The 12,449-nt window shown below is 33.0% G+C and overlaps 1 protein-coding gene across 1 annotated transcript in view; it reads right to left on the bottom strand.

The window, feature by feature from the left end:
- Nucleotides 1-11,592, bottom strand: part of REEP3 (receptor accessory protein 3) — a 52,038-nt gene extending 40,446 nt beyond the window's left edge. Inside the window, exons 1-2 of the mRNA XM_023536652.1 lie at nt 11,507-11,592; nt 8,122-8,194 (exon numbers count right to left, since the gene is read on the bottom strand). Of these exons, the coding sequence (XP_023392420.1) occupies nt 8,122-8,194; nt 11,507-11,592 (159 nt within the window). The remainder of the gene's footprint in view (nt 1-8,121; nt 8,195-11,506) is intronic.
- Between the last annotated feature and the right edge of the window lie 857 nt (nt 11,593-12,449).

Here is a 12,449-nt window from a genome sequence, read left to right as displayed (position 1 = left end):
TTAGAGTTTCAGCTTACAAAACTGTGAGAAAATAAATCTGAGCTGTTTAAGCTACTCAGTACATGGTATTTTGTTATAGCTGCAAGAGTAGATTAATAAAAAGTTCTAACCTCCGGTACCTCAGAATGTGACCTCATTTGGAAATAGGGCAAAGATGTAATTACTTAAGATGAATTCTTACTGGGATATGGTGAGCTTTTAATCCAATAAGACTGGTGTCCTTAAAAGATGAAAAGAGATGCAGACATAGAAACACACGTGAGGAGAACACCATGTGACAACAGAGGCAGAAACCGAAGTGCTGCAGCTGAAAGGTAAGAAAGAACAGGATTTCTGGCAACCACCAGAAGCTAGAAATAGGCAAGACAGGATTCTCAACAGGTTTCAGAGGGCGTGTGGGCCTGTCTACATCTTCATTAGTTACTTCTAGCCTCTAGAACAGTGAGACAATTAATATCTGTCGTTGTAAGCCACTCAGTTTATGGTACTTCCTTACAGCAGACCTAGGAACAAATACAATTGCTTAGTCAGATTTACTTTACAGTGAGGATCACATTCAGCAAGCCTCTTTGTGGGTACAGGACTTCTAATCAGCTTCTCTTTTATAATACTCAAATATGAGCAGAGAACCAAAGATCATCCAACATTTGAGGAAATCATACATAAAAGAGGCTGAAACAAACAAAAAACAGAATCCAAAGGAAAGAGAGATTATGCAGAAAGAAGAACATGTCTAAAAAACTATCATTCGTATCCTCAGACAAAAGGAAAGGTATTTTAAACATAATTAGAATAGGATGATATAGAAAAAGGAACATTTGGAGAATATAAAGAGCTTTAAGGAATTAAACACATAGGAGCAGAAATTAAAAGAATTGAAGAGTTAAAAGATAAAAATTGAGGAACTCTATCATAAAATTGAGCAAAAAGAATAGAGCTGGGAAAGAGAAGGAAAAAGATTAAAAAATCAGATAATCAATCGGAGTAGCTCTATAACTGAATAAAAGGAATCCCAGATAAAACAAATAGTGAAAATGGAGTGGAAAAAATCATTAAAGAAATAATTTTAACCAAATTTCCCACAGCTGAAGGATAAAGGATTCCCAGATTCTCAGGGACTACTGAGGGTTTTGCAAAATTCATTACAGTGGTCTCACAACAAGGCACATTATCATAAAATTTTAAAACAACACGACATTGAAAAGATCCACAAGCAGGTTAAGAATCAGAATGGTTTCAGACCTCTCCACAGCAATGCTGGAAGCTAAAAGACAATAGAGAAATGCCTTCAAATATCTTAAGGAAAATTATTTCCAACCTAGCATCTCAAAAAATTTAGCTCTTAGCCTTCTCAGGAAGGATGCATTTCATCAAAATGAGGAAGTAAACTAAGAAAGTGAAAGAGGAAGAGAGGAGATTAAGAAATCTGAAGATTAAAACAAGAGCCAGTCCAGAGTATCTAATGTATGAGAATACACTGAGAAGAAATTCACACAATTGTGGCAGAGTTTGAGTCTAAATTTGCAATAAGAACAGAGAATACCAAATAAATGAAACAACAACAACAAACCAAGAAGCCAACAAACAAAACAGAAAGTAAGATAAGGAATAACACCAGGGAAAACAAACAATTGTATGGAAAAGGAATGGTAATGGTAGAACAGAGATCAGAAGCAAACAGTGTTTATGTAATGAAAAATATTATATAACAGATACTGATTTAAATGCTTTATAATCCTCACAACTACCCGAAGGTAAGTACTACCACTGTTTTCACTTTACAGATAAGAAAACTGAGGCACAGAAAGGCCAAATAACTTGTATAAAGATACAGCTAGTAATGGCTAGGGTTAAGATGATAACCCAGATAACCTGGCTCTAGAGGCTATGTTCTTTATATTCTATTGCTTCTTTCTAACTTAGCCTAAATAATATAAATATCCAGCCCAAATTACACTGTAATGACACTGGAAAGCTATAAAGACAGGGAAATATGCATGTGTGTAGTATAGTGTTACACTGGGTTAATTATTAAATTATCTTTAATATAAGTCAACTGATGATATCCATCTGAAAAATTAAGAAACAGCAATATAAGTATGTTAGTTAGATATGGAAATATAGACACTAAAGGACATGAATAAAAGAGTTGAAAGTAGTTGCATCTAGAAAGACACAGGGATGGGAAGAGCGGGGAACTGTTGTTTTTCATAATAAATCTTGGAAAATGGTTTGATTTTAAAATTATAAATAAATACAACTTTGATAAGAATTAAAACTAAATTAAAAATAGATTGGAATGGAAAACAAACAGAAAGGCACGTGGCCTGACAAAACTAATTTTCAAATTAAAAAGAAAAACCTACCTTAATCAGTGAGTTAATCTTTACACTTCCTACATTATTAAAACTCTTGAATCAAATGAGTATTTATAATCTAAAATATGAAAACATGCCTGGGGAACACATGTTGACAATAAAGAAAAATTCTTCGGTATGTTTTTTGTCCTTCTATCTCCACCCTAAAACTAGTAAGCAACTTCAGATTTTACCAATTGACAAGAACTATAGAACTGGTATGTGGTATATTTATTCATTTTCATATCACCAAAATATTCAGTCAAAAATAAGGTCACATTGAAAACCCAAGCCACTAGGGTTTTAGGGGGTCATTTCTAGGCCTTTAAAATTAAGAGTAATCTCCCAGAATTTTCCCTGTTCTTTGTTTTCGCTCACAGTAAATCTCAGGACCAAATGTCTGATTTTGATTTTTATGTACTGTTAGACAATCTTTTCATTTCCATTTTTTCCAACATTCTTAGAATAAAAACACTGGTTTCCTAGAAAAGCTATGACAATTACACACCACTTGGAAGTAAACACTCTATTTTCAAGTCATGAAATGGTACAAGCCTGAAAAAATTTGCAAAACCATACTAATTCTTCAGTAAGTTTACATTTCAATTACTGAAAGACTGAAAGACTTTAAGTAGGCCATATCAGCCACACTATACAGGAAATTATATCCTAGGAAAGCTCTGTTTTAAAAATAGGCAAAGGAAGAAAGGAAGGTTGCCAAAATATACAGCACTCTCCATGTGTTTTGATTTGAACACAGCATCTGTTTTATCAGGTGCAATCTACTATTTGAAGGCTTACAGGGAATGGTAGTAGTTACGGTGAGAAGAAGTAAATTAATCAAAAATGTTTGCTTTCTGAAAATAATTTTGAAGTAGATATCCGTGGAATTTAGGTAATAACCAAATACCACAAAGAAAGTGGGCTTTGGGATAAGTCAGACCGGACTGTATACTCCCTAACACAGCAGAATTAAAGCTGAGAAACTAGACCAATTTACTTAAGAAATGTACACGCTCTCCTAAACACAATTTAATATTACTCATTCATTCATTCAAAAAGTATTTAGTACCTACCATATACCATACACCGTTCTAGGTATGGGAATATAGCAATTAACAAAACAACAAAACTTTCTATGGTGGGGAAGACAAACACATTTACAAATAAAAGAATGTAATATTAGAGAGTATAAAACACTATTAAAAATAAGACAGGGAAATATTAAGAAGGTTAATTTTACTAAGTAACTGCAAAACAAAACAAATTTAGATAGGATCACCATACAGGAAAACTATGAAAACCAAGTTCTGAAAAAACTGTTATATTGAAGGTTAAATTGGATCACTAAATTTAGTTGAAATTCAGCAAGAAAATAATATTCAAAATTTTTGTCAGAAGTAAATTTAGGTTGGAAATACTTAAAGAACTGCCAAGACTTTACAGAACTTTCAAAAATTTCCAATTTCCACTTTGATCAACTTCCTTTTGATCACAGTTGATTTAGATGCTTATGGGTTCCACCCCAAAACTGGTTAAGCTGCCTCATTGCCTTCCTTGGAAAATATCCATATACTTGTGGTCCCTGAAGGTCTACCTTAGAATTAATTAGAAGTGCATTCATTCACTGGCTGGTTGTGAAAACTATTTCAACTTTTTCAAGAAGATTGGATCCTCACCTACTTTTTTAAAGGTAGCAAATTAGAAGAAAAAGAATAAAGTACTGGAAACAGAAGATAGCCAATGTGGCACCATTCCTGTCTTAATGATCTATGTGACCCTGGACAAGTTAATTCACTTGTGACCCTGGGCAAGTTAATTCTCTGAGCCCACAATATTGGAATATTTTCCATGCCTACTTTACAGAATTTTAGTAAGGACCAGTGAGATATTGTGGTATGCAGAATAATGTCTTTCTCCCCAAAGAAGTCCATGTCCTAATTCCAAGAACCTGTGAATAGATTAGGCTACATGGTAAAGGAGAAATCAGGCTGCCAATGGAATTCAGGTTGCTAATCAGTTGACCTTGAGATAGGGAGATAATCTTAGATTACTCAGGTAGGCCCAATGTAATCACCAGGGTCCTTATAAGAAGAGGGAGGCAGAAGAACCAGAGAGATTGTAGTGTGAGAAGAACTCAGCTCCACATTTCTTGCTTTGAAGTGGAGGACTAGAGCCAGAGGCCAAGGAATGTGGGCAGCCTGTAGAAGTTAAAAAAGGTAAATAAAAAGATTTTTCCCCTAGGGCCTCCAGAAGGAATGCAGCCCTGTGAATCCATTTCAGATTTCTGATCGTTAGGAATATAAGAAAGTAAGTTTCTGTTAATTTAAGCCCCAAAGTGGTAATTTGTTAAAGAAGCAATTGGAAACAGTAATATACAAAAGTATTTTAAAATTGGTAGGAAATTACATAAATGTAAGATGTTATTATTCTAATATATTTCAGCTTAGACTTTCTAGCAGCCTTGATGGCAGGAAATTTGGTCACCAGTAAGTAGGTCTTCAGAGTTGAATCATATTTCCTTGTCAAAGGCAGATATCCTGCCTTTTCTGTTTCAGTGACTGACCATTTTTGCTTTTAGCTCTCATTTTGTCTGTGAAGCAGGGTCGATTACCATGTAATTATCAAACCAACTCCAGCCACCTGCCTTTCTACTTTCCTAGTTTCTCTTCGATTACTCATTATTTTGATGTTCCCAAAGGGATTGTTAAGAAAACTTTTCAGAGTCACAATATTATAGCAAAATTATGTACAGATAAGTCCTACTTTCTTATGAGTTATTCTCTAAAAACATCTGTGCAAGGGAATATGCAAAGTATGTATCTAAACACACACACATACGTGTATATATATCAACACATATCAAGTTTTATAGTTTTCCAGTTTAAATAAGAATGTTAATGGATTCTCTTCCATAGGTTAGCTTTATGAAGCAAAATTAATTTCAGGGTTAGACCAATCTTATTAATCCTAAATTTATAGAATAATATAGTAGTAAAAATTTGGGTGTTATATTAAGAGAATAAAACACAAATCCACATTTGTAAGTCTTCAAAAATTAACATTAAAGAAGTTAAATTGACCCACAGTAAGAAATGTACTAACAGATTTATAATGGTTCTTAGGCAAATTTCTAGGTTCAGTAGGCATGAAATTACTGTCAATATTTGTATTTAAAGCAAAACAGTAATACTTAACAGCCTTACATTAGTCCATAAATGACACTTTGCCTTACTATGTAATATTTTAATTTGATTGGAATTCTCTATCAAAAGATAAAAATAAGAGTTGCTCTTTCTTTCTAAACACCATGAAAATATGAACTAAGATGGAAGTATCCTACTGGCTAGTACTTAATAAATCTACTGGCCAAAACATTCCTCCTTATTTGGAACGTTTATTATACTGTTAACAAATGAGATCTTTTTCTGAATCTAATTAATTGTACACTTGAAGTATAGGGTGATATGTTCCTCTACTATGTTTGGGCCCATTTCACCCATAAAGTATTATAAATCCAGGATATGAAATAACTGGCATGGCTCTGTGCCTGTGTATCTTTGTGTATATATTTGTGCTTATGGTATTCTCCTGTTTTTTCTCACAAATATGTGTGATTTTGTTGGGTTAAAATATTAAGTATGAATTGAAAATGAAGTTTAGATGAGAAGCTTGAATATGAAGATATTATCAGCAGGTACACAAGTACCATCCCCTAAAATAAAAGATCAGAAGATAGCAATAAGAAATACAAAGGTATAATAAATTGTGATAAAAAGAAATAAGTCTGTCATATGTAAATTAATGTAAAAGAGCAGAAAAGATGGTGTTATTTAGAAATTAGAAATTTAAAAGTTTGGGTTGTATTTCATATTTTGGGGGTTTTCATGTCATTTTTCTAGTGATTACTTTTTATTTTATTTCATAAAAGTATTGGTCTATGACATATTGGAAAGTGAAAAACAAAAAAACTTGTTCTTTATCATGGGTAGCTTGAGAGGCACTGTTAATAGAAGTTAAGTTCTTGTTTCTAAAAATGAATTTATGCTAGTACTATAAAACAATACTTGAAAAACTTATAATATATATTAAAATATGTCTCAAGTCATTTGTAAAATTACTTTAAATTACTGGGACTTAATGTGGTTACATTTCTTAACACTATTTCATCAATCCTAGATCCTATATATATATATATATTATATATATAATATATATATATAATATAATAATAAAAGAACAGAAAAATTTCAGAGCTCAACTAAGTAACTTCTCTACCTCTGCTAGATATAGTCTACCACTCAGATGGATTTGTATATACTTCAATTCAAATATTATTTTTATATAAAAGAGAAAAAAACCTCTAAAGTTCAATCAAATGGGTTAGTTATAAAGGTATCAGGGTCCCCCTCCTGCCGAAAATGCACCCTGAACAAATAAAGAATAATCATCTGATCTCTTATCATTTGATGAGGCTATTATCCAAGATCCCTTACAAAGAATCATGGCTTTATGCCTCAAAAAACTGAAAACAGGTACTCAAACAAATCCTTGTACATGAATGTTTTATAGCAATACTATTCATACTAGCCAAAAGGTAGGAAAAATCTAGATGTCTGTCAATGAATGAATGGAGAAACAATGTTCTATATGCATATAGTGGAATATCATTTAGCCATAAAAAGGAATAAAATATTGATACATGCTACAATGCAGATGACTAAATGAAAGAAACTAGACACAAAGGGTCACATATAATATGATTTTATTAATATGAAATATCCAGACAAACAGAAAGCAGACTGGTGGTTGCCAGAGGATGGTGGGGAGGAGTAAATGCTTAATGGGTATGGTGTTTTAATTTTGGAGTGATAAAAATATTTTGAAATTAGAAGTAGTGTTTGTACAATCTTATGAATGTATTAAATGCTACTGAATTTCTCACTATGAAATGGTTAATTTAATGTTATGTGAATGTCACCTCAATTAAAAAAGAACCATAGCTACTGATATGCAGTTACCTCAGTACTGACTGTTTACTTTTGTTGATTAACCACTAATAAGCTATACTTCTACTAGTCTCTGAAAATTCACTTCATCACCAATTGTAAACTTAGGTGGGGAAGGCCATTTACTATTAAACAGTATGGATAAAATTGGAAATGATAACTTACAAAAATGTATAAAAAATAAAAACAATTAGTGAAAGTAAAAAGAAAAATTAAGGAATAGGGTAGAGGAAACTGAAAGAGAAGAAACATTGAGGACTGAAGAGGAAATCATTACAAATAGAGTCGGATTCAAAAAGAATAAAGATTGCAATTGTCAGTAGTGATTAGGTATCTGCATATTTAAGACAATTAGGAAATGAGAGAATACCTATGAAAGAAGAAAAAGGTTTTGGGGCCAGAGAAGTATATTCTCAGTGTGCCTATAAATTTACAAGGCTAAAAAGCCGACACACAATCAATCCCCCAACCTCTTATTACACTGGAACTTACAGATGAAAGAATAAGATATATCCAATTACTCATTTAGGAATCATACTTATTTAAATGCCAATAGACAATACACTTTTTTTGACATTCCACTTTAGAATCATATTGAAAATTAGTTTTTTTTAAAAAACTAAATTCAGAACTTCACATTTATATCATTTTAACCCAAAACATTATTCCAGCTGTTTGTAAAATAATGAATTTTTCTAGTCTTGTATATAATAGATACAATAAACTAAAATTAATCACTCATAATCTATACTTACATATTCCTTTACGTTTTTTGTTTTCACAGCTTTGTATGAATAATATGCAGGATACAGCATTCCAAACACCAACCTAAAAGTAAAAAGTATGAGACAGCCAATCAAATAATGCTTTTAAGAACTCGTTAATATATCACCTAACAGCAAAGTAGAAAGTACATGGAAAACACACAACAGTAAATTTGTACGAATGCAAATTTCAGTATATACTAAATCCATTCAGAAAAACAAAGTGAAAAAAAATATATATTTTTTTATAGATTTTTTTACAAAAGATGATTACAATATTCTAAATACAGTTTCACTGGGAAAAAAAGACTTATTTTCTAAAAATGGCCATTTAACACATTTTTCTTGTCACAAAAAAATTCTTTGGTTCCTTGAAGAACAATTAGAAAATGTAGAAAACTTAAAAAAAAAAACTGTCCCAACCCTACCAATAAAAGATAGCCATAGACAACAACAATTTGTTCTATGCAAAATCCTACTTTTATCCATGTGTCTTATAACTAAAACATAAACATGCACACACACATGCACATGCACACACATACACACACAGAATTTGTGGTAATGAAAAAGTAGTCCTTCACTCCATTAGTTTGAGAAGCACTGGCCTCTCATTATGACAGTGCCGTAAAACAGTAACTTGATATATTTATTATGTAATATGTATTAAAATAACTCTAAGTATTTGTAAAATGAGTAAATTACAAGTAGGACTTATTTTAATGCCATCTGTTAAGATTATTTCACCAAATTCCAGATGCAAAAATAGCAATATATAAACTGTGTAATGCTATTTTTGCATCTGTCCTTTAACATATATACATACACACACACACACCTACACAGGGGTTACAATTGGCATTTTCAACTACTGTCATGAAATTTTTGTCCTCAAATATTTTACAGTATTATCATTACATTCCACAGTAGATTGCCATCATGTACTTAAACAACATATTTATAGGTGTTTGGTTAATTTCCAGGTTTTTCCTATTAAACATAATACTGTGAAAAACATTTCTGTGTACATTGATATTCGCTTCCTAGTTGTAATGGTGCTGCTTCAAATAGTACACACGTTTTTACCTATTACCAAAATGCCCTCTAGAGAGGTAGTTCTGCATTCCTATACACTGCTAATCATGGGTATCATCATTAAAACAAAGTTTGCCAGCTAAATAAAAAAATAATAATCTCATAAGTGTTTTAATGTCCATTGTTGAATACTAGTAAGTATGAATTTTTTTCAAGTGTTTACTGACCTTTTGAAGCCTGGGGTGTATGATATCCTTTGTCACTTATCTTTTTTTCATTTATTTTTAAAGAGAATCTTTTATTTTAAAAGTTATTTTATAGAAAAATTGGGAAGATAGCACAAATAGGTTCTATACACCCTACACTGAGTTTCCCCTATTAACATATTACATTAGTAAGGTACATCTGTCACAGTTGTAAACCTATATTAATATGTATGAACTAAATTTCATTTTATTCAGATTTCTTTAGTTTTTACATAGTGTCCTTTTTTTCTGCCGCAGGATCCCATCAAGGATTGCATATTATACTTAGTTGGGATTTCTTGCCTCCTGAGCTCCTCTTGGCTGTAACAGTTTCTCAGACTTCCCTTGGGAAATGACCTTTGACAGTTTGGAGTATTAGTCAAGTGCATTGTAAGAGGCCTCTCTACTGGGATTTGTCTGATGTTTTTCTCATGATCAGACTGAGGTATGGGTTTTTGGGAGATGATCACAGAGGTTAAGTACCATTTCATCATTTAAAAAAAGTTTTTCGATTACAGTTGACATTCAATATTATTTTATACTAGTTTCAGGTAAACAGCATAGTGGACATCTCATCATATTATATCAAGGATATATACTGTCAACATGACTCACTTTTGAAGTTAACCTTGACCATCAGGCTGAAGTAGTATGTGTTAGATTTGCCACTGTAAAGTTACTCTTTCACTCCTTTCCATGCTGTACTCTATAGAAGGAAGTCACTATGCACAGGCCATACTTTAGTGGGGAGTTATGCTCCACCTTCTTGAGGGTAGGGCATCTACATAAATTATTTGGAATTCTTCTGCATGGGAGATTTGTCTATTCTCCCCATTATTTATTTTTTCAAAGATTTATATCATTTATATGGACTCATTTTATACTTTGGGTTCTACTTCAGTAATATTTTATTTTGTTGCTGAAAGCTTTGAACATTGGGAGATCTTTCAGTTAGTTCCTGTGTTCAAAATACCTCTATAATTGTGAGGGATTTTTTTTTTTTTGAATAATTAGTTACTTTCTGGCACTACATGATGCACCAGGCTCATACTGTGTACCTCCTGCCTCATTCTTAGAATCAGCTATTCCTCCAAGAAGTCTTAGTTCCTTTTATTAGAGGATGGTATTAAGGACAAAATCTGGGTGCTTGGTATGCTTATTGTTACTGGAGTACTACTGATTCTAGGCCCTTGTCTATTTTATGTTAACCAATTACTATTATCTTTTATTTTGTTTAAAAAGTTTGCTGAAATATAGATTGTATTATGTTTGGTAGAGCTGCCATAACAAAATACCAGACTGGGTGGCTTAAAAAACAGATCTTTATTTTCTCACAGTTCTGGAGGCTAGAAGTTCAAGATCAAGGTGTTGGCAGGTTTGTTTTTTTCTGAGGCCTCTCTCCTTGGTCTGCAGATGGCCACTTTCTATGTCCTCACATGGTCATCCCTTGGTCTCTGTGCGTGTCCTAATCTCCTCCTTTTCTAAGAATACTAGTTATATTGGATTAAGCCCCATGCTAAGGACCTCATTTTAACTTACTTGCCTCTTTAAAGACCTTATCTCCAAAAACAGTCACAATCAAAGATACCATGGGTTAGAAATTCAACATATGAATTATGGTGGCGGGGGGAGAAATTCAGCTCATAATACATATTGTATATTTATGGACATTTATATTAAGTGTTTCCGATTATATTAAGCTCTTTTTATACTGAGAGCAAGTAAATATCTATATTTCTACTTTTAGTTCACTTATACTTTTTGGGGGTGGGGGTGGGGTGGGGCGCAGCAGTAAATCCCTGGTGACTTTTTTATCCTTCACAAAGCTAAACCCTGGGTTTGGAACTGATGTCACCAGGTCGGATGGATACCAACTCTTCTCCTGCTGGGGATTTTCTTCTCACCAACTGGAAGCCATATCATTAACAATTTCTGCCTTATCTAACAATAGTACCCTGTGAATGCTACTTCACCAGAAGCCAACACCCAGACTCTGGATATGAGATTTTTAGCTGTGCCACAAAGCCCAGGGCTTTTCAATTTAACACAAGGCATAGAGGCTCTCTAGCTTAGTGACTTCTAAGAAAGCAACTAACCTCAAGTACCAAGGTATAAACAAGAACACAACTCCCAGGTCTGCTATATGTTTATCCTCACTGGTTATACAGATGTAATCCATCATAGTTACAGTTTACATATTTAACTTAATAATTTCAATTCACTTTGTATTTCCCTTTAGAATCTGGATACAATCAATGTAATATCTTCCACATTCCCATATAATCTAGAACTACTACTGAATTTAAATTCAACAGAAGATTCTTCAGTTCTACCCCTGGATGAATCTTTGACTCCTCCTTCCCCTGCTACAACATCCTTCTACTGTGTATCACAGTCCTGTTGGTTTTTCCTTGGTGAAAGTCCACGTAACCATTCTCCTCTTTCAGTTTCAAACCAGCAGCTGATAATACATACATTTAGGCTCATGTCATCTCATTTGATTTACAAAATAGTTTTCCAAAACATGCCTCTGGCTCCACTGTCAGATCAATATTCTTGCAATACCTCCTTGCTTTAAAGACATCACTAGTCGGCCTCCTCGTCCTCTTGCCAACCAGTCCGCGCGCGTGTGCGTGTGTGTGTAGAAGAGGGGGAAGGAGGGGGACATTAGAACATAATTTGAAAACCACTACTTTATGTACACCATCTATTCCAACATGATTTCCTCAATATGTCTCTTGTATTTCTATTTCAATCCTGGAATGTCTGCTTCTTGCCTGCAATGCCTCCCACCTTCCTTATCTTTCCTACTTTCCTTTTCCTCCATTTCTTTTCTTTAATTAATTCACTCCCTGCCCCCACTAACTATCCTCCATAGAATTTTAAATTACATTTAATTTGAACTTTAGAATTTGTCAGGATTAGTCATTTTGCCTTTAGCATATTCTATTTTAAATTGTTTGATATATTTTTTGACGTATTTTTAAGCATATGAGTGACTTCTAAAATAGAATTTTCTTATATTATAGTAAAGATATG

The sequence above is a fragment of the Pteropus vampyrus genome, unplaced genomic scaffold, assembly GCF_000151845.1.
Source record: "Pteropus vampyrus isolate Shadow unplaced genomic scaffold, Pvam_2.0 Scaffold165, whole genome shotgun sequence".
Lineage (NCBI taxonomy): Eukaryota > Metazoa > Chordata > Mammalia > Chiroptera > Pteropodidae > Pteropus > Pteropus vampyrus.
This window is presented reverse-complemented; position numbering and strand designations above follow the sequence as displayed.